Source organism: Brienomyrus brachyistius, chromosome 22 (genome assembly GCF_023856365.1).
Source record: "Brienomyrus brachyistius isolate T26 chromosome 22, BBRACH_0.4, whole genome shotgun sequence".
Classification (NCBI taxonomy): Eukaryota; Metazoa; Chordata; class Actinopteri; order Osteoglossiformes; family Mormyridae; genus Brienomyrus; species Brienomyrus brachyistius.
Genome location: NC_064554.1, coordinates 5081783 through 5107732, shown reverse-complemented (window position 1 = coordinate 5107732; position 25950 = coordinate 5081783). Strand labels below are relative to the sequence as shown.

The 25950-nt window shown below is 48.0% G+C and overlaps 3 protein-coding genes across 4 annotated transcripts; 1 reads left to right on the top strand and 2 right to left on the bottom strand.

Moving 5' to 3' along the window:
• Nucleotides 1-362: 362 nt before the first annotated feature.
• LOC125718022 (forkhead box protein J1-B-like) lies at nucleotides 363-5379 on the bottom strand. Of its 2 annotated transcripts, XM_048991489.1 has the most exons (3): nucleotides 3866-5379; nucleotides 3029-3595; nucleotides 363-1658 (listed from the first exon to the last, which is right to left on the bottom strand). In XM_048991489.1, the coding sequence occupies exons 2-3, from the start codon at nucleotides 3518-3520 to the stop codon at nucleotides 939-941; spliced, it is 1212 nt and encodes a 403-aa protein (XP_048847446.1). In that variant the 5' UTR covers nucleotides 3521-3595; nucleotides 3866-5379; the 3' UTR covers nucleotides 363-938. The 2 variants fall into 2 exon arrangements, with proteins under 2 accessions (XP_048847446.1, XP_048847445.1); XM_048991488.1 differs by having other exon boundaries at nucleotides 3029-5379.
• Nucleotides 5380-5589: 210 nt separating this feature from the next.
• Nucleotides 5590-15704, bottom strand: mgrn1b (mahogunin, ring finger 1b). Its single transcript, XM_048991487.1, has 16 exons — nucleotides 15207-15704; nucleotides 13835-13953; nucleotides 13271-13359; nucleotides 12853-12999; nucleotides 11891-12008; nucleotides 10994-11060; nucleotides 10814-10857; nucleotides 10617-10664; nucleotides 10180-10248; nucleotides 9891-10050; nucleotides 9513-9622; nucleotides 9215-9429; nucleotides 8727-8841; nucleotides 8587-8632; nucleotides 8382-8519; nucleotides 5590-7987 (listed from the first exon to the last, which is right to left on the bottom strand). The coding sequence occupies exons 1-16, from the start codon at nucleotides 15292-15294 to the stop codon at nucleotides 7875-7877; spliced, it is 1686 nt and encodes a 561-aa protein (XP_048847444.1). The 5' UTR covers nucleotides 15295-15704; the 3' UTR covers nucleotides 5590-7874.
• A 1581-nt stretch (nucleotides 15705-17285) lies between these two features.
• Nucleotides 17286-24674, top strand: ubald1b (UBA-like domain containing 1b). Its single transcript, XM_048990856.1, has 3 exons — nucleotides 17286-17581; nucleotides 18124-18183; nucleotides 23486-24674. The coding sequence occupies exons 1-3, from the start codon at nucleotides 17474-17476 to the stop codon at nucleotides 23759-23761; spliced, it is 444 nt and encodes a 147-aa protein (XP_048846813.1). The 5' UTR covers nucleotides 17286-17473; the 3' UTR covers nucleotides 23762-24674.
• Nucleotides 24675-25950: the final 1276 nt, after the last annotated feature.

Here is a 25950-nt window from a genome sequence, read left to right as displayed (position 1 = left end):
GAGTTACGTCATTTGTTTGCACTTAAAAAAAGCAGACAAACATCGAGAAATTTTTATAATTACAGATTAAAATATAGTTTTAATAGTCATACTTCCTTGCACTACAAATGGCGAGCATATTTATGTGAATCATTCATCACTACGTGAAAACCAAATAATGTAAAATCGAGAGTCACGAAAATATCCGAGGACATAGAAAACCAAAGGAAAGACACGCGTATATAAAAGAATACTGATTCTTAAAAATCTTTACAAAATGGAAATCCACCAAAGTTGTCAAAAACAGATCTTCAAAAGTCTAAAGTACAGGTAGAACTGTGTGATATTGGTCCTGAATACAGGAGTAGGGGTGCTGTGGGGGGGGGGGGGGGGTTGGAACATAATTCCATTGGTGTGGGTTGGGGCCCAAAATGTCTGGCCGTACCCCTGTGAAGCTCTGGACCGTCTGCTCAAGGCAAGACATTGCTGACTTACAGGTGTGACATTTGTTTTCCTTTAAAACTTTATGAATAACTATTATTAATTATAATCATTGTTATTAATCATTAGTAATTATTACTAATTGTTACTTATTATTATTAATTATTTATTATTAATTATTTTATCTTTTGCGTTTGGAGGACATTTTCCCTTATTTAGTTGCCTCCATCATTGTCTTAAACCAGTGCCTAAATTACCCAAATATTCCATATAATTTTTTTCCCCAACAAAGTAATTCATTAGTTGTTTGCACTACAAATTATATGTTATGGTTTTTTTTTGGGCCAAAAAGAGAAATAAAACTGGATATGTATAAAAGCCTCGGCGTTAATACATCAGACCCATGTAAAAAAGTAAACCGAGATGTTCGCTGTGTACGGAGATATAATGCTAATGTAGCAAACGGGAGTCTGTAGCTCTTCTGAGTGTCTGCAGCAGCACGACAAGGTAGGCTGGTGTCACAGGTATGACTCCACCCTGCCCCAGGGCTGCGTATCGGCAAAGACGCCCTCGCATAGGCCATGGTCCAGCGTAAGGGGCGTGGCCTCCTCCTTAAGCTCCTCCCATGGGTGTGGCAGCTCTAGAAAGAGAGTCAGCTCCTCCAGTTGGGTCTGGGGGTCGTCGCCGGCTCCGCCCGGCACACCGCTTGCCTCCACGTACTCGCAGGCGTGTTCAGACCCGTTGGGGCACCAGCGCCCCCCGCTGCCATGATGTTGACCCTGGAGAGAGGTGTCCAGGTCGCAGCCCAGGGAGTTCAGGGCCAGGTTGAGGTCCAGGTCTTCGAAGGTACTCCCCATTCCTCCCACGACGTCGTCGAAGGAGGAGGCCCAGTTGAAATCCCCCTTGAGGGCCCCCATCTCCTTCGCCTCCGACGCTGGCTGGGGGGCTCCTGAGCTCCGTCCACATTTCCCAGCCTTGCCAGGTGACGGGTGTTTGCGTTTACTGCCGAGTACTGGAGCTCCCACAGCCAGCTGGCGGCCAACAGGGGGAGCCTCCCTGCCCTGCCGCTGCGCCCCCATGTGGCTGGAGGCCGGCCTACGGCGCTTGAAGACGCCATTGACGAACATGTCAGCGTGCTGGGGGTCCATCTGCCAGAATCCACCCTTCCCCGGCTCTCCCTTCTGCCGGGGAACCTTCACGAAGCACTTGTTCAGGGAGAGGTTATGGCGGATGGAGTTCTGTGGGGGGGGCAGGGGCACACCATTAGCATCAACTGAACTAACAAAGCTTCAGTTTGGGTAACAGCCAGAAAGAGCCTTGAAGAGGCCGTCCTGCGCTTGCCGGAAAGCGCCCCTCAAACACCTGCCTCATGTCCTGTACTGCACTTATCAAACAGCGGCACAAAAGGAGTCTTTGCGTTCATGGTTAGCTTTCGGTGGGAGGAAAACCAGCCTGAAACTTTCAGTGATGCAAAACTTTCAGAACAAGGGGAATTGCTTTGCTTTTGGCACAACTCCAGCATGTTCCTTTAGGAAACTACCCTTAAAATACTGACAAGTGGCTCAGCAAACATGGATTATCTATCTATCCAGCCACCCACCCATTTACTAACCACTTACCACAGTCAGGGTCGCGGGGAACAGCAATTACGGAATTACATTGGTCTAAATGTCAGAGTCTTCCTTCTCCATCTTATATTCTGTTTTATCGAAAATGGTGTTTGTATTATATCGACCTACTGGTGACGATCGATACCACAGACTGACAGCCTACAGCAAGCATTGAAGATTCATTAATCTAAGTACATAAAAACAGTCAGATCCGTGCACAGCGTGTACCCGTCAAAGCAAAAACAAGACGATTCTCTCCCTGCCGAAAGCTAATCACGAACACCTCCAGTCCCCTCCTCTTCAATCACTTCCAAGACGACAGCGTAATTAAGACGGCGCGACAAAAGACGAAGACGTGTGTTGGGTCATGGGCGATCTCGCGTTCCTGGCTGACGGTCAAGCGATGTAACGAAACACGTCCGGAGGAGGCATTTGCACAGAGCAAACCGCAGACTCGACACGCCACTTACACGTGCTGTTCAAGCCTAACAGGTGCTTGTGGGATCTCTTGTTTGGCAGCCCACGGTGATTGAAATGTGGCTCACAGTCACGCTCGTCTCCATCGCATCATCGGTATAATACCACCTTTAAAAGGGCGCAGAAGCCGCAAATCAAAGGCGCTGTTCCTTTAAAGACGCGCAGCCCTGGCCCGCAGACACCTGCCGGGGCCGAAACCCGACGTCCACCTGTCGCACGCTCGCATGCCCGGGCCAGGATCACCTCATGCATCTTTAACCAGCATTCCTCTGGCTTAGTGCCTGCAGACAGGCAATTTGCGGGAGCGGTGGTCTCTGAAGAAGCTTGTAGGTAATCAGGGCTTATCGATCGAGCGGGACAGCTCGCGGTAATGAACAGGGTTTGTGACCTCCTTTCCCCCGACTGAACGATAATTCCGGGGTGAAGCCTCCTATACCTGGTGGAAGTTGAACTTCAGGGTAGGCTCATGCATGTTTAATACGGACCCCCCCCATGACATCCCCGTCCCACGAAGGCCTCACCTGCCAGCTGGGCTCAGCGTATCTGTAGTAGCAGAAGTTGTCCGTGATCCAGCTGTAGATGGCTGACAGCGTGATCTTGCTCTTCTTGCTGGCCTGCATGGCCATGCAGATGAGCGTGGCGTACGAGTAGGGGGGCTTCACTCGCGGGTCCGTCCTGTAGTCCACCTCCGCCGGCGCCTGAGGGCACTGCCAGCCGTCCGCAGATGCGCTGGCGCTGATGGGGCTGCCGAGGGCGCGGGGGGTGCCCGTGGCCGCCGTGTCACCCGCTGCTGGGCTGGCAGGGGCGTCCGTTCTGCGGCAGGTGGGCGCCTGGTGCGGGGGCAGTCTCTCCAGCGTGGCGCTCAAGATGGAAAAATCCTGCAGCCACTGGAGACTCGTCAGGCTGTCGTCCAGCGGCAGAGAGCCGGGCGAATCCGAGCCGCCCTCGGGCTGGAGAGCTGTCCAGCACCCCTGAAACTGGGAGGCGAGCTGCACACTGGTGAGAACGGGCATGGCAGAGCAGCTCCGAGAAGATTCCCAGAAATCCCGAAATGTGGGCACGAGATCCTCCTGTTGATCCACAGACACCTGCCATGAGAATCAGACGAAAGATTTCATACCAACCTCAACCAGAGGCAGGACGCTCATTAAAAACGCCCCCATCTCAGAGTTACACTTTCCGCTTAGTAAATAGGCCTATTTTCCCTAAAAGAATCCAATCCGATTTCGTGATGAACTGTCCACAATTTGAAGTATTATTCGAAATACATTTAACTTCCTCCAGCAAATACCTGCCTTGTAACATCGATAGTGTCCAAGCGTTGTCCAACCTGTTGCATTTTATCTAATTTACCTTACCTGACTCGTAGTTGCGGTGAAGCGCGGGCTGGCTCCTTAAAGGCCGTTTAAAATGTTATCTCTAAACAGTTGGTCCTCAAAAACAGTAAGAAAAATGAGTTTAGATGACAAATGGGGCGCTTCTCAGAGATCAGCGATGCGTTTTCCTGCATGCGCCTCCAGGGCTTAGATGTGAAGGATCCGTCCGATTGCCTCCCTTTATGGGCCCTTTAAACGGATCGCGGGCCGCTGATTGGCTGCCGATCGGCTCCGGGTTTCACCTTCCGCGTCTCCGGTTACGAGCGACTGGGATCTGCTCTGCCGGACAGCACTGTCCCAGGAAAACCAGCGCACATCACGCTATCTTACCGTGTTGATAAAATGGACTTCCACACATCTGTAACATAAGGCTGTGTAAAGCAATTCTCATCTGGTCTGTATACGGCCTTAATAAAGTAACAATTAGTTTTCTGCAGCTATTTCCTCGATGGTGTAACGCATACAGTATTATTAATAAAGAGTAATACTGGAAGATTTACTTATGGGGTATATAATGCGCATGTCGTATAATTACACACATATAGACCTCATCATACACATAAAAGTGTTTGGGTTCGTCTATAGATGCATGTAATACGCAGTTATGTCGACTTTTAACGCCACAAGTCTGTATTCATCGCTAGAATAGGCCTATAGGAAATTAAATCATTGAATAACCCGAAACGTAAAAACATAAAATAACTACGAAATATTACAAACAGTTAAAACAATCTAAATAAGACATTTAGCACCGTAGTTATACTGTAAGTAGGTGTTCATCCATAAGTCCACTTTCGGTGTCGGGTTTACAAATCAAAACAAATATGTATTTGTACATATTTTGTGCGTATTTTATTGGTAAGAACAGATTTTCGAATGGGTACAAGGCCTGTTTTATGGTTGCGGCTTCGGCAGTGATGTATATGCGACGTTAATAAATGTCCCCCTGTATAAACATAGATTGAGGGCGGGAATGGGCGCACAAAGCCGCCCCCACCGGCGAAGCAGCCGGCGGCAAAAAACCGCGCCACATGCCCCGCTTTCCCCACCACCAAACACAGCTATTGTACAGTTTAACAGAAACACAAGTGCATGAAAGATATCACTAATCCCCTAACTGCACAGACTAGTCGCGCCTGAACGTTAGAAGTATTTTTCCTGTAACATGAAGCGCCAGGAAGACATTTTGGTAGGGTTGCTTTAAGAACAGCAATATTTATAATTTATTAAGTTATTTTTAACTACTGGTAAAGAAATACATATTCGGTGTAAACATAAAAGCGGAAAATATCGCCACAGATGTGCTTCTAACGTTCCTTATCACAGGGCATCATTTTCCCTACTACTACAGATTAACATGCGAGTTGAGTGGATATGCATTGGTCTAAATATTACATTAACAAAAGAGGATTCATTTCCTCTTGCTTACTGAAAGCACGATACGGAATACATGGATTGCGTTATCTGAAAGGCAAAATTGTATGCGAGTTGTTAAGCGTAACATGCCGGCGCCCACCCCAAGTTGCCCCCCCCCATGCTGCATCTGTATCAGGCAGGCAAAGACTGCCCCCTCCCGACCACCCAAACCAGTTTGGTCCAGCAGAAGATTCCAGAAGGACCCAAACCTAACACACGATGTAACAAAACCTGGGGTCAAGAAAAGAATAACATTTTATATACCAATATCAAAATAACCAGTCATACCATTACATAATACATATATTCCTTTATTGTTAGCCTGTTTGGAAATGGACGAGGACAAGATAAATTAAGGGCTCAGGACACCGAATCCGCACATTTTCATTACGCAGACTTCACATTTTACAGTGTGGATCATTCATGTAGAGATTACGCCCATCTAATTCGCACCAAGAACATATTCAAAGACATTGCCTTTTATCTTTGAAAGCGAATAACCAACAAGATGTGATTTAAAAGTCATATCGAAATAAACAGACACAATTAATCATCTAAAACTGGAATATTCACCGTAATCGTTACATTTACACAACGAAATGGCCATGATCATATACGAAACGTCTGCATATGTCAAATATTACAACTAATAGACCATCTGAGTTCAGTGAATTATTTGAGCGGTTGTAATTGCGAGACAATTTTCTACCTATTCAGCAAGACAAACTTTATACAAGTCTGTGCAGCAACTGCATTTAACTACTCTCGAAGATGCGATTACTTTACAATATACATAACTGAATGTACAAGTGCTCCAGTAAAATTAGGCATTTTATACAATAATCTCCGGAAATTTCACCTAACGCTGCATAATGACCTAGACCGTGATTTCCTTATAGTCTATACACATTCTGCAAACATTGCATCGCACAGAAGTTATAACAGCAAGGTGCGTATTTAGTGTTCAAAGCAATGATGGCACAGACATGAGTATTTACTGGTCACCAATCCAGTTTTCCATTATTTATGTAGTGCTGCAAATTAAATATTTTAATTTGCGATTGAAATTATGAGTAACGAGCAGGGCGCTCTCCTGGATACCAGGTCAGTAACTAACGCTGAAGACACACAAGGCACAGATAAATATGCAGAGAAGCGGAGGAGGAGGTTTTAAATTTAACAGAGGAGGCCCCTGGGGGCCCAGCTGATTAGGCTGCTCAAGAACATCCCGACATGTTGCTTATAACAGACACGAGCGAGTTAACCAGACTAAAGCAAAGGCAAAGGCCGCCTAATCTGTAGAGGAGCGGCGGCACCCAGACGACTTCATATTTTTAATGCATTAAACAACAGATACCTCAACTAGATAAGGTAATATTAAAGCGTCGTTAAACGGGGTTCCTGTAAATGGAAATGTTTTAAGTCACTTATCCAAACACCTGAACTAGAACCTGTATTTCTGGCGTTATACCATGACGCACGCGTAACATCTGAAGGCAGAGGGCACCAGTCGCTTTAATTGCGTAAATTACGCTCCGATCGCAGTAAAAACGAGATCACCTAAAAAGGGGGAGCAGGATCGTATAGCTCGAAGGTGCCTGGAACAGGAGAAAAGGAGGAGCGGGAGCATGCAGCCCAAAGGTCCCCGAAGCAAGCAGAGCCCAGCTGCGCTCTTTGGATCCGGGCTTCTCTAAGGTGAACCGACGGTATCACGTTATCGCGGTTCTGCTCCGAACACGGTTACAAAGAAACGCCGCTAAATTGGTACCATATTAACAAGCAGAACAGCCTCCCGAGACAGTAATCGGGAATCTAACGGGTAACTGTGGGATCATACGTTCATGCATGAGGTCCGTAGCGTTCGCACATTTCCCCACCGACACCCATTACATGACATTAAGGCCACAGGGAGCGTCGTCAATCACTGCGCTCCGCCCGCGCCGTCTCCTTAAAGGAAACTTTACAAAAAAATATCCACCTTCAACCGCAAGAAAGAGCGAAAAGTGGCCGTGGCTCAGTTCCCAGGCAATATTAACGCTGATTCCCAGAACGAGTTAGAAATGTTGCAACTAAATAAAATTAGAAACGTGTTTAGTGTCAAACACAGATAACTGGCAAGACTGTAACATCGGATGTTCATTAGTTCAAATGAGGTCCGATTCCAATTTATTTCAATACATTTATAATTGAGTGTGACCCTTATTGGGAGACAATAGGGCAGCATAATGACACTAATAACGGTAACAATGACAACAACAATAACAACAATAATAATAATAGTCATAGTAGCAGTAGTAGTAGGACTGATGTTAGAGGCCAGTGTTTTCAGGGTGCAGACCCATGGTTTCTGAACTTCAGGTCACCATTCAAGTCAAACTGGGAACAATGGGCCAGAGAATATTTCCGTACCATAGTGTGGAGCTTGGGGTGTGGCTGGGGGGGGGCAGGCCCTTTAACACCGTAGCAGTGTGCAGGGCTGTCAGGGAAGCCACATCTCAGTGTAATTGAAGGTCAAGCAGCAGAGGGGGGGGGGCGGCAGTCTACGTGTGAGCGCGTGTGTGTGCGCATGGACACACTAAGGGCCCAGGTGCTCGTCCTCCACACGCAGGCTGCCGGAGGGGCAGAGGAGGGGCTGGCTGGAGCTGCGGGTGCTGTGGCTCTTCAGACTCTCCATGGACTCTGAGGACGCTGAGGGGGGAGGCAAGGCACGAGAAGGCATGAAGGTACAACAGGAGGCATCCCCTGGGACTGGAGCAAGCAAGCCAAGCAGGAGCAGCAGCTCGTTATGCGCCGGATTGAAGCCGGATCAGAACCGGGACACCTACCGGCGTTAGTCCTTAATAGGGACAGAGCAGGTGTCAGCGGACAGGGCTGCAGATAGGTGTGGGGGGGGCAGACAGTGGGGAGGGGAGAGCAGAGAGTTAGACACCATGGGAGGGGTTACATTAGGAGTTGGGGGGGGGGGTTGCGCAGAGAGAGAGAGGCCTGGAAGGCATTGACTTATGGTGACATCCCAACGGAGATCACAGAGACGAAAAAGCAGGGATACAAAAAGGCAGGAATGGGGCCGGGGGGGGCTCACCTGGGAGGGACAGCTCCCCCAGTGGGGTGCTCTCAGGCTTAGTCAGGCTACTGCGCTCGCTCACGCAGTCCTGGAAGATCTCACCCGCAGAGCGGGGGCAGTCGTCTGGGGGTGGGGGGCAGAGAGTGGTAACAACAGCTTGAGGGAAATTAAAAAGGCAGAGCGACAATGTGACCTTTGACCTGGCGGTGATGGTACCCCTCACCTTCATCCAGGGTAACAGGACCCACGGGCTCCTCAGCCGCTGCCACCTGGACGCGGAAAAAAAACAAAGACTGTTAAAGAAGGAACGAAACACAGAGTGTAGTGGTGGTGGTGGTGGTGGTGGTGGGGGGGGGGGCTCACCTCCTGGGGGGGCGGGCTGCCGGAGCGCAGCGTGTCAGGCTGCCCTTCCGCCTGCTCTGCCAGCTTCTCCTCATCCTCCTCGCAGATCGGGGATGACGGTGACCTCAGCGAGGCACTGGGGGGTGTGAAGAGGCGTGACAGGCTCAGAGCTGCCCCCCCATGAGCATTTAGGGTGCAGCCACACAGGCAAACAGGAAGTGGACAGGGCAAACAAGCGGATTTTCATTTTACAGGGTGGTTTGGGAAAACTCATTAATATTCATCAGAGGAGCAATTTTATGCATTTGAACCCGGTTGCAGTAAATTCCATTTTCCTTGTCATAGGCTAATAGTATTCTGACTTATGGGTTCTGGTAGTTAGCGATTAGTATGGTTTCTTAGGCATCCTGTCTAAGGCATTTACTGGCCAATCAGGCAGTGCCTCTCGTGAATATTAATGAGTTTCCTCAAACCACCCTGTAGGGCAAACTCTAAGGCCCGCCTCCCACCTGTCGGGAGACTTGCTGGCCTTGGTATTCTGCTGGCCACCGCTGTCGCCGATGTGCTCCGGGGAGCTAAGCGAGCGCTCCACCCCCAGCCCGCCAGAGAAGCCCAACTCATCATACAGGGGGGCCGACGGCACGGCAGGGGACACGGCTCGCAGCCCGTTGAGCGCCTCCAGTAGGGAGATGGGTTCAAAGCCTGGCGGCACGCTCTCCGCGCTCTGCGGGAGAGACAAAGAGAGGAGATCGCGCAGGGCTCTCCCAGGTCATGTGACAGCGGCAGCCTCCCTCACGCAGCACCCACTGAGTGGTCGTCGTGCTCCATGGACTGTGCCAGCACGGGGCTGAAGGACACGGGCGAGAGGCTCCCCGGCTTCTTCTTCACGGCACGGATCTGCAGCAGGGCTCGGAATGCTAGGGAGGGCAAGAACAGCAGCTGACCAGAACTCTTTCAATCACAATCTATTAAATACGCAGCTCCATGCAGCCTTTGAAACCTCAAGCCATGTTAAACATTTCCCAGAATTCAGTGGGCCTCCTAGCTATTCAGGGTGCTTTTTTAAGGATGCCTCTCCACCAGCAGGGGTCCCCGTCTCCCCACTAACCCTACTCCTAATCTTCATCAGCTGTACGTTAGGGCTCCCCCGTTAAGCTCGGCGACTGTGGCGCAGCCGTGACTCACGCAGCCGGCAGATGGGGCAGTTGTTGGCCTGGTAGCGCAGCGTGTCTGCGCAGGAGTTGCAGAGGCAGAGGTGTCTGCAGGGCAGGATGAGGGTGTCGCGCAGGTCCGACAGGCACACCACACACTCGTTACTGTTGTCGCTGTTCTCGTCGTCCGATGGCTGCCAGTCACACACAGAGAGACAGACACAGAGATGGACACACATACACACACACACACGATGGGTGTTTTTCAGTGGCCTGCATCATTACACTGTGTCATTACGTTGCTCTGCAGTGACTCTGCCCACCTTTGTTTCCTGGTTGTTCTTGTTTTCAATCCCGTAGATCTCCTGCAGCAGGTAGCTGACCCGGTCCACCTAAAACAGTGGAGGAAGGGGTTAAAAAGCCCTTGTGACAGGCTGAGAGGCTGACGGCAGCCTCCTGTAAACACCTCTCACTCCATTTAATGTCTGCCACCCATTTTCACCAGGCAGCTTTATTAAGGAGCCACAAACAAATGCAGAGCCCTGCTGATGTTTAACCAAGGCTCCGCCTACACCGTTTATGGGCCGGGGAACAAAAGGCCTAATGGAAAAATCACCCCTTCCCTGTATACATGCACACGATGATTAGAGGAAACAGGTGGGAACAGGAGGCCACAGACAGGCAAATGGGGCGGGGAAGAAGAGGCCCCCCAGTGGCAATAGGCGGAAAAGCGGACGGGACACATGGCGGGATTACTCACAATTTGCTTCTGCTTCAAAGGCTTCACTGAGAAACTTCCGTCGACATGCTGCCAAGAGAGCGGAGGAACAGGTTCAGATCCGCAGCCCGTTCCCACAGCCAATTATCCTGCTCGGAGGTGCGATTTAGAGAAATGGCGAAAAGGGCGACACGGCCTGCTGAACGGCGCAGGGCGTGAGCGCCGAATGGAGGACTTACTCTCTCGAAAGCGGCCAGCAGAACGTGCGAATGCCCCAGGCCATCTGTAGGGGGGGGGGGCTCATTAAAATGGGACACGGTTAACGAGTTTCTCACTACGAAATTAAATGGTTCATTTACACGGCAGAAGCAACCATGACGCCCACCCAGCGATCGGCAAGGACGTTCTAGAAAACCTACCGTCTCCTTCGTCCACGACGGCGTGGATCACCATGGGAAAGACACCCCTGTCAAGGTCGAAGTTCAGCTGGAGACGAGAAGGATCTTGATGAGCGTGTGGCCTCAAATTCAGCAACAGCAGCAGCTCAGACCACAGAGTTGAAGGACATCAGATCTGTGCTTAGGGTCTTCTGGCCCAGATCCCTGCCCATACTCTACCCCTCCATCAGACAAGCAGCCACTCTGATAAGCAGGCATGAGGTTAACTTGAATTTCCACCCGCGGACGACATCTGCCAGGCTCTTCCTACTTCCCAAGGCTTGGAATGTGGAAGGTCTTTGGTGTCCTGCATGCAGATGGTCTGACTCATCGCTCGGATGAGAACCCTGCCTGATCCACCTGCCTGCCTATTGTCTCCTCATCACCCACTTCCTGTATGACTAACTGCAATCTCTCAGCTACCTCTGAGGAGGCAGCTTCTCCAGTGAAATGGCACCGTTCGTAGGCCATGTTATCGGGGGGGGGGGGGGGGAGTTAAGTTCCTTCAAATAAAGAAAACAGTCTGTTTTTATGTTGTGTCTCTCTGGAAAGTAGAGCTCTTGGAAAACATCTGACAAAGAGTGATTATAAAAGTGGGCTGGTCCGTCCCTGTCACACACTGACACCGTCCCCAGCCTGCAGGGGGACCCAAGGCCACCACACAACGCACAATGACACACTGGCATCATCAGCACGGCGCCACCAAAACATACAACTGCTTCATTCTACTGCTCAGGCGTTTAGCACCTCTTCCATGGGGCGGGACGGGATGACACGGACAGCCAATAGCACTCTGAATCCATGGAGACGGGGGCCATACGCCGGCAGAGGATTGGCTCCTTCACATTTGATTGACAGGCCCCCCCGAGGACCACCCACCTCATCTTCGCTCCACTCTGAGAAGTCGATCTTGAAGGATGGCAGGGAGAACTGCTGGCTGACCCCCCGCTTGTAGTGAACTGTCTCCGAGATCATGGTGGGACACCTCGGGGTGTAACTGGTGGGGGAAAAAAAATGGAGACACCGTTCACGCACAAGGGACATGGAGGACACACCTGAACATTGTCACGGGCAACGGGAAGATTAATTCGCTCAACCGGATTTACGGGATTTAGGAAGAGAGCTAGAGTACTCAACATGGGCAGCATGCCATCCTGCTGAAAACACCTTTAGCCTGAAACTCTGCTCCATCCATCCATCACCTCCCTGCTGATCTGGCAGAGTTACCACCCCACTTAAGAGGCTTTGAGGAGGTGTGGGCGCAGACCCCACGGCCCCAAGGCCTCTCCGAACGCTGCTTAGCCTTTACACAATCAGCTAACAAACAAAAGCTTCTCACTTTACCAGCTTCCCCGCCAAAAAACAGAAACTGCTGCTGCTTAGCGCGTCTCCTTATCGAGAGCCCAGCATCTACCGCACAATACATCCCTACTGCCACAGTATCCATGGAGACTGTTACCAAGGCGGCAGCTACGTTTCCTGAACAGAACACGATTCTGGGATGTGGTGCCTCAAAAGATGTTGTCATGACGGAGCACGGTGACAAATCCAGGCTAATTTTAAAACACCACGAATATCACAGAGAGTTACCCTAGAGCCTTTAGCGTCGGTAACTTCTTGTTCTCTGTCTAACAGTCTGAGGCTGAGCGGAACACGGAACATGGCGGGTTAGGACGCCGTATCCGTAATCAGAAAATTGCCGCTGCAAATCTCAGGATCGGTTCCAGAATGTGGCCCTCAACTCCAACTGCTTCAGGGCATGCCCGACACTGCAGACTCAAAAATTCCATAGGCTCCGCCCCCAACCACACCCCCACCCCGTCTTCCTGCAGGGGTCTCACATGGCCGTGCCGTTGGAGAACTCCTCGTGCGCCTGGCAGTAAAGGGTGATGGCCACACGGGCATCAGCGTCGAAGGTGAACTCGACGCAGTACTGCACCCGGGGCTGAGCGCCGTCCTCGGGGGGGCCCTCTGCATCCTCTTTGTACCTATGGGGCCAGAGCCAAGCCACTGTCAGTCAATCCCTAATCTGGTGCTTTTAACTGGCACGCCACCTACAGGTTACTGCAAACAGCTGCCAAGCTGGAGGGATTTTCGATGCTGCAACACTGAACAAACATGAAGCAGAAATACATCCTTCCCTCACTCACTCTCTCCCTCCCTCCTTCCCTCCCTCTCTCAGTTGCCTTTCCTGTGGTCAAGGGCATGGGCCCAGCAGCACGGACCCAGAACCGTGAGCCACGCAGACGCGACCCCCACCTGACCAGGCGCAGGGAGTCCTTCCGGATGTTCACCAGACTCCTCAGGGTCTTCACAGGTTCGTGGGGGGCAGGGGTCACGTATGGAAACTGAGCACACAGATGGGGGGGCGTCAAAGAGAGCAATACAGTGTCCCCCCTGCAAATGCACACTGGAGTTCATCTGACGCACTGCAGCTGAACAGAGCACGGCTAACCGACTCACTAGCTGCGTAAGAAACACAACCTCTAACACGAGACGGGCTGCTGTCCAATCATGCGGCTACTTGACCACTGCATCACGTGGGAGGAGCATGTGATTCGTGGAGAACATCTAACCCAGGGAAAGTGGGAGGAGCCAGCCACTAAGCAGACCCAGATGTCCAATCATCATGCTCTTTTTAGTCATAGGATTCACACATCAACGGCGATTATCCTAATGATCACTTGTACAGCTTAGGGAGGGACATTACCTCAGTCGTTAAATACACAAATACATGGTGACAGGTAAGAGCAGCTGGACGACAGCTCAGTGCATGACAGCGAGTCCAGTGACCGCATGCAAGCGTGGGTGCTTTAAATATACCTGCACTGGCCTGTTTCCCAGGAAGTTAAGGTCCATGTTCTCCCCGAAGAGATATCCTTCTGGGTGGGGCGTGTCAAACTTCTCGCCCCCCATAAAGAAATGACTGGCAAAATAGTTTCCTTGAAAAGAAACGAGAGATGAGCTCATCAGTCCCGTTCCACAAGCACCATCGACCGACCCAGCACTGGTACACTGAACTATAGTGGCTGTAATAATGTCCGATTCCCCCCAAGGGTAATTGTTGAACCTGAAGCTCTTATACAGGGAAACCATTCACAGACACAACTGCTGTCTAGTGTTGCATGAATCTGCAAAATGTTGCTTTATCGCAACAATTTAGAGGCTATGGGAACCGTGGTCTCCTTGAGGAAAATTTAGGAGGATGTAATTTGCAGGTTCATGCTGTGCGTGACAACGTGAAAGGCATTAACGAAGCAGACCTTTTAAAAATACCAGACCTTTAACTGAAAACCACCAGAGTGAGCCTGTCTGCATTGTTTTGTCTCGCCATTCCATGACACATTGGTACAGTGCGAATACATCACATCAGCCCTTGACATATAAGAGTGGATGAAGAGTATAACTCCCAGTTGATGAGTATAGCATAGGATGTATTCGGAGACTAAGAAGTCCATTGCATTAACTGAGACAGTATTAATCTGTGCAAAGGTACATGTATGCCAATAGGTCACACATTTACATCATCGGTTAATAAACATGAATAAAGTCTGTAGCGAAATGTTTTCGTCGGGAAAACATATGCACAGCGTTCTTGTTAATCAACAGAAGCTATATTTATACGGTACCACAATAAAAAAGGCCAACGGTTAATTGGTTTTGTAGTTAAGATGTTATCACCGTAATGAGCGGTTTGATATACGACAGCATCCTGGGAAATCGGAATAAAAAAGCGTCAGTTAAATAAGAGTAGAAATGGAGGTAATCGGCCTGGTACTGAATGGTCTGTGAATGGTGTTTAAGTTCAGGCTTTTATTGTCACGTGTGTGGAGGAGCACAGTGAAATTTTTACGGCACAGTTGCAAGGGAGGGGACAGGTGCATGGGGCACAATAGGACAAACTGCAGCGCAATGCAGGACAAAACGGCAGCAAAATGCAAGGCAAGACAGTGCAATATAAGAACATGAGGACAAAAAACAGCAATAAACAGGTGATGCGACGGGGGTGAGGATATGCAAATAATCACGGAGGTTCACCCCAGGTTACCGCATATTTTAAGAGGGCGACTTGTCAGGACAGACCTGCGCATCTATTAACCCTCCAGTGCAACAGTAATTGTCGGTGCCCCAAGCTGCTTTTATTTTTCGTATATTTAACAAGATTTAAGAATAATGGCAATAATGCATCACTTACCAGACTTAGGCGGGTATCTGTAGGCTGAATTAGCCTGGATATCTACATCTTCCACCCCAGCGATTCTGCGGCTGAGTATCGAGCCCATTTTTAAACAACGGAGACTCAGAGACACCAGCACGGCATTTAAATTCCCATTTATAAGGACTGATGATCAGTATAACGGACTGACCGTGCGGTGACGCTCAGGGGGACAGAGGGGGTAAGCCAATCTGTCACCTGCTGTCTTCTGTTTATTAACAATGACTGCTACTTTGTTTTTATTCCCGTTATTTCACATATCCTTGCTTCCTGAAGGATTTACCGAGCTTAGCCGTTAAGCCTAACAGGACTAAGCACATCACCGAACACCGCGTCCCTCCTGCCAGCTGAGTCCGTCCAGCGCCTGGGGCTGCCGAACAAAACAGCAGGGCGATCACGGGACACGTGACCCCGAGGCCGTCATACAGCGCCTGCGCACTGACTGTACAGAGGGTTCCTCTCAATGAAAACTGGATGGACTCTCGCCCGTCAATCTGAACGGTGCCGATCTATGCGTAGCATATTCATATCGAGGGGCCGACCTGTGTTGCGTAACTTCGAGACCGTAGCTGTGATTGTGGACTCTGGCCGTGCCGAAGAGACATTTGGGAAATGTAGTGCTTGTACTCATGTACGTTTTTGTAGCGGGTTATTGTCATTGTTTCAGAAATCGTGGACAGCGAAGTAACTGTGCATTACTTCTGTTTATCTGGATTACACAAAAAAGGCTGACGGGTAGTATTTTATGTATATGCTGTGACGAAACTGACACCTCACGTCACTATATATACTCTGTATCCAGTTACAACCAGTATCCAATGCCCGGCTATTCCGCATTGAAAACATAGCAAGGACTGCAGGCAAACTATGTAATAAAGCACAGATACAAAATTAATATAATATAGTAAGATGAAGAATGTCGCCATATTAATTCAAATTTACTTAATTCTTTTCTCATATGGCTTTGCTGCCTTTCGTCTCGTAAGCCCACTGTTGGACTTTAAATGTTTGTACTGTTTGAACATTAATTTCGGGGGATTAAAAGTTTATCCACCTATTTATGTTTCTCACTGCCTAAAGAAGACATGGCAATACAGTAATCATATACTATTGAAAATACATCACTCGTAAGAAATGCAGCTTAATGAAAATAAGCTATATAGAACTGTGGTGTTCAGAGCTATATTATTCTATGCACAAAACGTAGTTAAATAATGTACGACACTGTAGCCTAAAAATTCAGGACCTCGTTTCTGTTGTTTTTAGCTCGTAGGGCAACAAATATGCAAAAGAAAAACAAGAAGAAAACATCACATTTCAATTAAAATGTTACAGTGCGTCACATGCATTTTAAATAATAGATAATTAATATGGCCTTCTAATTAATTTGATATTCTTCAGTTATTAGATCCCGCAGTGCAGCCTTCTAGTTTAAAGTGCCGCAACGTGCTACCGAGTTCTAAGTCCCCGCCTGTGATCGGTTTTTATTGGTCCTTGAAGGTTTGGTTACCTTATTTGGTAAGACAGTAACATAGAGTGTTTGGTTATTGGCCAACGATGGCCGTCATTCACAAATTTTGTTTTGTATCGTTTTCCAAACAAAACACGTCTTGTAGGGATTTGCAGTCCCGAGGAGCGCACAAGCAACTGCTTTAAATAGATTGAAATATAAGAATACAATAACGTTGTGCAGCCATATAAATATGTACATATACATATGTTTGTTTAATGATGAATGTTTAATGTTTTGAAAGACATATAACCTTAAATCAGAACTGAAAATACTTTATGTGGGTAACTTTTACTATTTTATTGCTATGTAAACGGAACATAATGTCTTCTAATTGCAAGATATTTATAAACACACACATAAGAACTAAACTTAAAACTTAAAAAAACAAACAATTCTCGTATTATGATTATGCGTTTCATACCATAAACAAAAATTGCTTAAAAACAGAGAAAATGCGCATTCCTGAAACTGAAACGCACCATTTGAAAGCTTTTTGCCTACATCTCCCACCGTCCCCACGTCCCTCCCCCTCAACGCTTGTTATCTGTCAGTCAAGGGACGCACAGTGGCACTGGTGCTCTTACAGTAAATATTTGTGTTTGCACACCGGCTGCTCATAATGGTGGACGACCGACAGGGCAAATGAGAAAGAGGGGGGAGAGAGAGAGAAAATAAAGGTATTCAAAGGACGGCAATCCGGGGGCTGTGCGCTGAAATTACTAATCGTAATAAAATGGATGAACTGAAGCACCAAGTGATGATCAACCAATTCGTATTGACAGCTGGATGTGCGGCGGACCAGGCGAAGCAGCTCTTACAAGCGGCACACTGGCAGTTCGAGGTGGGCGCCTCTATGCGGGGTTTATGCGCTTACGATGTGCATATGGGTCATTAAAACAACTTGTTATACAGGTTTTCTAAAGTCCTGAATGTGTATTTTGGATGCTTTCTTAAATGAGCTGCTTTTATAAATCTAGTATATAATGAGGTGGTGAACCAAGTACACCGTTACGCCGGTGTGTATGTTTTTTTTTCCTGTAGATAACGTGGACCTTTCCTCATTGTTTCTCATACCATGCAGTAATGCAATGATACAAGAAACGTATCGCGTTAATCTGTATTTTTACATTCAATGAGCTTTCACGGTGGTGCACGCTGCCTCGCAAGGGATCGTGTGAAATTTATTGGCATTTGAAGAATAAAACCCATATGATTGTGCGAAAGGTGACGTACACCACCACTTATTATTGCCTTTCGACGGAGACCCGCATGTTTGGGAGCCGACCGGCGGATGTTGCAGTTATGCATACCCGATGTTAACAGTGTGAAATAAAATAACGGCTTTATTCATCAAGTCAGCTGTCATTTTCTTCTCTTTTCTAGACTGCGCTCAGTGCCTTTTTCCAAGAAAGTAATATCCCGTACAATCATCACCATCAAATGGTGAGTATCTCAAATAAAAGTTATGCATGCTGTTCTCACGGTCCCCATTATTATTATTATTATTATTGTTGTTGTTATTATTATTATTCACTCCTACTACCTCTAGTAATAGTACTACATAAGTATGTCCGCCATGTTGTGCAGTGCCGGAGCTGACATAAATAAACATAGCGTGGCGGTATCTTCGTCTTGCACAGTAACATCTTACAAAGAGTAAGTGTGCGAGCTCACCACGCCTTTAGAGGCACACGTTCTACTTTTTTTATGTTCCCTTTTGTGGTTTGTGTGTCTTACAAGCGAAAATTAGGGTAGTTCCAGGAAAAGTGTGCACATCATTTTGAAAGTGCAGTTTGTACACCCTACACCCCCTCACCCCCCTCATTAAAGAAAGCCGGAGCGCCGGACCCCGTTCTCGTGCTGATTTGAATGTGTTTAAGAAATCGCCATTATAAATTGTCACTTTCAGAATCAGAATGACTTTATTTCGCCACTGGGATGCATAATCCGTACTGCGGACAGCGGGGCGCAGTTTGATCACGATTAGAGTTTGGCATAAATTCACGTGTGAAGCGCCCGTATGCAGATAAGGATTGACGATAACGACAGACCAGCCCTTTAGATTACGGGGTCAAAGTATAGCATTGCAGGAAGAAATTAATCAGACACCAGTAATGCCTGGTAAGAGCAGGTTAACTACGCGTTTGTCATCGCCGGTACATTATAACATGAATTGCCCGTGGGGTTTGTGGAAACGAGCTTGGTGTGATCCAGTTCATGACCCATTTTTGAAACATGATCGCACCGTGAATATGTCAGTGACATAATTTTTATTCGCTCCTCTGTGTTTGTAGCCAATAGTCCCAATAACCCTGTCCCACCAAGTGACACCATTTTAAGGGGGACCTGGCTGTGTGCTCACGGTATTATATGGTCACGTCCCTGAAGTGTGACTTCACGGTGGAGATTTCCTGCCATCAGAAAGCGTATTATTTTCTTTCTTTCTTTTCCTCTTCATCCTCATTGCCCTCGGTCAAAGACTCCCCACCCACAGCCCGATATAGCTACAAACTAACACTTGTGCTGTGAATCAGCCGCCCTGCGATTTCCTGTCTCTTTCTGTTGGCCAACAGCGGGGTTTGCCATGCTATGTGAGTGTTTGCGCTCGCGCGCGCGCGCGCGTGTGTGTGTGTGTGTGTGTGTGTATGTGCCTGTGCGTGCGTGTGCGCGCCTGCTGGAGACGGATCTCTGTTGTTTTTGCAGTTTCATTAGGATACAGCTACGGGGGGCTATAAATCGGATATGTTGACAGATTTGATTTGGGCTACTTTTAGAAACAGTATTTGGGTTTTACTGTTCACTGATACAAAGAGTTAGACTGTAGGCTCAGTTTACTGGTGATGTAATTGTTCCCGCGAGCCCCCAGTACACACTGATACTATCTCTCTGTCCATTTTGCGCCCAGTATTTTACTGGGAATTGGCTTCGGTGGCTAGGACAGTATGAAGTTTCACTCACTGTGTCATGTGTCACCCCTTACAAAAAAGTACTATGGTATTATCATCAAAGTGATAGCACAGTAATACCATTATGATAAAATCATTACAATTGGTCTACCTACATACCATGGTATACTACATACTGTAGCATTACAATGCATCTTCAGTTAAAATACAGTGGTAATCACTTAAGCTTTTTGTATTGTACTATGGTTATACTATGTTTTTAAATATGCTATACAATAGTAATATTAGCTTATTTTCAATAGCATTTTTTGTAATGCTCGCCATAGTATTGTAATGATAGAGCACTGGCTTCATCATAATACACTGACATCATCATAATGCACTGAAATGTACTATGCATGAAACGTTTCTGTTTTGGCTTAGTGAAGAAAAAACTTCAATAGTCTCTGAATTCAACCAATTAAGCACCTACCAAAGTAAGAGTTTCATTGGCAGATACTGTAGGAAACTTCTTAAATCAAAGCACATGTTCAAAAAACAAACAAACAGATAAACGATTTTAAATCGTGTCTGTATTTGAAATGGCAAAAACAAAATGCAGCATCATAATTATTGAAATTCTCAGCATTTCATCACCAAATCCATTACATCTGGAATGATCGCAGCCCAGTGTTTATAATACAGTTAGTACAGTTCTGAATACCGTAGCAGAATACTATGGTATCAGAACAGAGTACCAGAGTATAAAATAAAATACTGTCCAAATATTAGGATCATATACCTTGTGTGTATCATAATACCATAAATGTACCATGAACAGATGAGAAAAACAATTAAAGTAGAATCCAGGACAACCCCAGGGAATCCAGGGTAGCACATTCTGCTGCGGAGGTTCCCTTTCAGGGCATGGCTGCTCGTAGAGGGGGAGGAGCGGTCCAGGGTACCATGGGCCTAGTTATGTGTGACCAGGCTGATTTGGGGAGCCCCCTCCCCTCCTCCCCCCCCCAGGGAAGGCAGCTTCTCTGACACTGAGCTGAGCTGATGGAGTATCGACCTCCTGGCCTTCAGCCTGCACCATTGGCTGCCATAGGGGCTTGGACCTATCTGCTGATTGGGCCTTTCTTTGAGAGCTCGCTAGCGCCCCCCTCCACACTCACCTTGAAAACACGAGCAGCACATGCCATTCCAGTGGAAACCTGGGAATGATGCCATGACCTTGGCAGAGGAATAGGAGTTTCTCACTGCTGAAGCTAAGCTTAGGGCCCTCACAGCCTTATTCACACTGCACTTTCCCAAATTACGCATCGATTTAAAGTTCCTTGGGATGTTTATGTGTTTTGTCATGGTCATTTCAAGATAAATCACCATGCACTTTACCCTGACCATACTGCGACTGTGGTTTATTAACGTTCCTCTCGGGACAGACTGTGCTTGTTAGCCTTTTAAATGCAATACTCAGAGCCCCCTACTGGTGGGAGGACTAATTGCAGTTGGCAAAATCTACGTAGGGGATCCCTGCCCCCTACTTGGTAAAATCTATGGTCTGCAAAGTTGGTTGATGTTGCCAGACTCCCCACAAAATTTATTTAGGCTATGCTGGTAATTTCAGAATGAGAGCGTACACACACACACACACACACACACACACACACACACGTGTCGGGTATACCTATCCTTATGGGGCCCACTCATTCACTTCTATGGGAAAAATGCTAATGCTAACTATGACGACCTTAACCCCCACCCTGCCTTAACCATAACCATAAGTAAACAAGCTAAATATCTTTTTAATGTTTTTGCTTTTTTATTTTTTTCATAGCAGTCACTGATTTTTATAAAACAGAGTTTTCCCTTATGGGGACCAGGAAACCGGTCCCCATAAGGGAAAAAAACAAATATTCATCACGTTATGGGGACATTGTGTCCCCATAAGGATAGGTATACCTGCTCGCACACACACACACACACACACACACACACACACACACACACACACACAAATACAGATTAGGTGTCTATATCTATGTGGCAACTAAATTAATTTCTGTGACATTCCCAATTATGACAACCTTAACCCCCACCCAGCCCTAACCTTAACCCCACCCAGCCCAAACCTTAACCCCACCCAACCCTAACCTTAACCCTACCCAGCCCTAACCTTAACCCCACCCAGCCCTAACCTTAACAACAGATAATCAAACAGAATACAAGATTTTTTGACATTTTTAGTTTTTGATTTCAGTCACAGATTTTGATATTTATAATATGTATATTATCCACCATCAAAATAACAGGGTTTTATCACATGGTGGGGGCATTTATCCACACAATGTAATATATACATGTAATATATGTTGTAATATATACAGACTGAGTATGCTTAGAACACTGTGAAGGACTTTCATCCATCCATCTATCCATCCATCAATCATAGCATAACATAAATATAACATGAACACTAGTACTAACAGCATTATAAAACAATGACACTGTACCACGCATTATAATACTAATACTACCAGTATGATAACAGTCACCATTGTGTGATACTGTACATTATACAACACTCCCAAGCGGGTGTCCATCAAGGCTGGTCTCTTTTCCCTGTTTCTTTCACATTCCTTCATTTGCGTATTTTCTCACGGACTTACTTTTCCCAGAGGGAGATCAGGAAGTGGGCCTGTTCTCACAGACCAGCGGACAGCAGTCAGCAGTAGAGAATAGCGATGAAAGAATGAAGCCCATCCCCTCCTGGTGGTGGGGGCTGGTACTGCAGCTTAGTGACAGTGCTGCAACCCTAATCAGCTGTCCTCGGTAGACTTGTAAAGTGTCGGATTTCTTACAATCTCTGGAGATGGCAGTTGGGCTTCATCTCTGTCCTGATGCTATGAGCTGCCATCTTAGAGATGCGGCAAGTCTGACGGCATCCAGGGACATCTCTGTGTCCCCCAGGTCTCTGTGTCCCCCAGGGACATCTCTGTGTCCCCCAGGTCTCTGTGTCCCCCAGGGCGTCTCTGTGTCCCCCAGGGCGTCTCTGTGTCTCCCAGGGCGTCTCTGTGTCCCCCAGGGCGTCTCTATGTCCCCCAGGGCGTCTCTGTGTCCCCCAGGGCGTCTCTCTGTCCCCCAGGGCGTCTCTGTGTCTCCCAGGGCGTCTCTGTGTCCCCCAGGGCGCCTCTCTGTCCCCCAGGGCGTCTCTCTGTCCCCCAGGGCGTCTCTGTGTCCCCCAGGGAGTCTCTGTGTCCCCCAGGGCGTCTCTCTGTCCCCCAGGGTGTCTCTCTGTCCCCCAGGGAGTTTCTGTGTCCCCCAGGGCATCTCTCTGTCCCCCAGGGAGTCTCTGTGTCCCCCAGGGCGTCTCTGTGTCCCCCAGGGCGTCACATGGGAGGGCCTTAAAGCACATTGTTCTAGAGATGCCCCACATACGAGAAGAGATGAACATTAATCATACACACCACCAAACCATGGGGGGGTACAGGGTTCTCAGCCTGGGCTGGGAGGGCATTCATGTGTAACATTCTCTAGGCTTGACTGCACACTAGTGGGAGGAGATGAGTTTTTGTGTGTGTGCAGCGAGTGTATGCAGCTATCTCTGCGCATCCATATCTGTGACAGCATCACATGTCTTGAGCACCGGGGGTCCAGCAAGGGGGCATCAGCCTGGCGGCTCCTCGCTACCCTTTCTGCTTTCTAACTATGGCTCTCTATCCGATCCCCTTCCCTTGATCTATTACTAGGAGGGTCCTTTAAACACAGAAGTGACTAAAGCAACATGTTCCCAGGCTGTGTATGAGTATGTATCCGCTAACAGCCCCTCCTGCCCCCCCCCGCCTCGTCTCCTGCAGATGTGCACCCCCGCAAACACGCCGGCCACGCCACCCAACTTCCCCGACACACTCACCATGTTCTCTCGCCTGAAGGCCTCCGACGGCTTCTCCGCCAGCAGCCCCCTCGCCTCCACCGCCGCCTCTCCTCCCCCCCAGGTTGGCTGGGCGTTCGGCCCACCAGGGCCACCGGGCCAGCAGGGACTGTGGACTCCTGGGCAGGCAAACATGCAGATGGCCCCTGCTGGTTCGCCCGCTGAACAAAAAGCCAGCGTGGCCACGGAGGCCGAAAGATGAGGGGCCAGGTGGCCCGGAGGTGACGGCGAGGACCGCTGCGTGTAATTCGACGCAAGAGCAACATGCACACAAATCATGTGAAAAATACTAAAACGGAAAAGTGACTCGTGTTACACCACGGCTGCAGAAGACCAGCGCAGCCCTAAAGCGTGAACACGCCATGTCTCCGTGCGAATGCGTGTATATGTATGTTTTTCTTGGATCTGGTGTCTCTGTGTATCAGAGTTTGCACTGTGTGATAAGAGGCCACCTCTCGCTGCCAGGGGATGATGGGAAACTGCTTACCTCAGCAGTCACCTGACTATTCCTTTCCAGCCAATCAGGGATCACCAGTTGTCAACATTGTATCACACTGGGTTATACATGCTGTTGTTGGCTCTGTTCATGCGACACTTAGGATGCATTTCTTTGTCTGAGGTCAAAGATGATGATATATAAACTACATGTTTTTGTATTATTTTGGGGTGGATTTTTACTTCTTATGCTCGGGGGAGGGTGGCTCTACAGTAGTGCTTCTTGAAGTAGACTACTATTTCCAAGTAAGACGTTTGATGACCTTTTCACTCTGCATGGTGTGTCAGGAATTTTGACGTTATTTTATGAATACTGACCACGTGAACCCGCATGGGGTGGGCGATGTATGGGTCATATTCCTGTCAATTTTATTCTGTATTTGGTTGGATGTTCTTCTCCTCGGCAACTAGCAGGAAGAGGCAGCTTTTCTCTGGGGAGAGTCAGGAATGATGTCGTCCTCTTTAACTTTTGGATATTAAATATGTCAATTGTGGGAATCAAAATGGCGGAGAGATGCCTATGTTTAATGTATTCCAAAATAGAATGAGTGTTTACACAGAGCTGTAATGTGTGATATGATAACCTTGTTATTTGATGAATAAACACCTTTTATGTCTTCCCTCTTTCTCTTTCTCTCAGCAGGAAGTACTAGGCTCACCTGTTCCTAAATATTTCCTCCTAAAAGTCTTTCCCCTTTTGTATGACTGTGCTGATGCCATTCCCACAATATTTGTGGACTATTTGGTAATTAACTTATCGTTTGTTGTGTTTTAAATAAATATTGCGTGCCAGATTGTTTTGTATGCTTTCCGTTCAGGGGTCACTAAAAAGCACGGCCGGGGAGGGAACCCCCGCCCCCCAAAGCAGCTTCCTGTGCTCACTGGTGTTTCCCAGGCTGTCCTGAGCTTGGAGAAGATGTCCCAGACAGATGATGGGATCCATCTTCACTCTCCTCCAGCAAAAGCCATTAGGGGGTCGAGGAGGAAGAGATGTGGGTCGCCCCAGAGGACAGACAATGGTGACCTTTACCCCCACTCAAGGTTTGGGGGCCTCTTGTTACCCACAAAGTTACTTCAATAGGGGGGCATAGGGCCCCAAAATCAACAGCAAACCAGCCCTTGAGGACAAGTGATTGAACAGTACTAGGTCCAGCACTTTTTACAGGGGGACGGTGTTCAGTGACCTGTACACCTCTTCCTCCCACCTCCATATGTCCTGTGTGTTAATCTGTCCCTAGCTCTCAGGCCAAGACGCACCATTTCTGGTTGGATTCATCAGAACACAAAAGCGCCCTGTGAGCTATTAATACCCACCACTGTGTTCTGCTACGGGGGCCCAGCCCAACACCAGCCTGCCTCCTAGTTAATGTTTGAGCAGCAATAACATTGGCAGGGTTGTTAAAGTATGACCAGAGCAGAACATTAACCAGCACCCCCTTCGCTGAGTGCCCTCCCCCTGGTGAGAGACTCAGTCCTCCATGGTAACCCAGAGCTGGAACAGGCCTCAGAATCACACACAATCACACACAAATACATGCACAATCCGTCTTTTTATATCTGTTTGCCGATACTCCGTTCATTTCTATGGGCATCACTCTCATCCCAACACTGACAACCTTAAACCAAACAAAATACAAGACTTTTGGCACATTTTGCTTTTTTGATTGCGTTCACAGATTTTTATTAAATTGTCCCCACAAGACAAAAGATTTTTTTTTATCACATTGTGAGAAAATCTGCTCCCCACAATGTAATAATTACAGAAATACTGTGTTTTCCCTCACACCTAACTGACCGACACCCAGCTCACCCTGACTGGAAGGCCTGGCAGCCAAAACCAAACCCAGCGACACGTTTGTCCGGCATGGAGACCCTCGGTTGAGTCCCAAAGAGCAG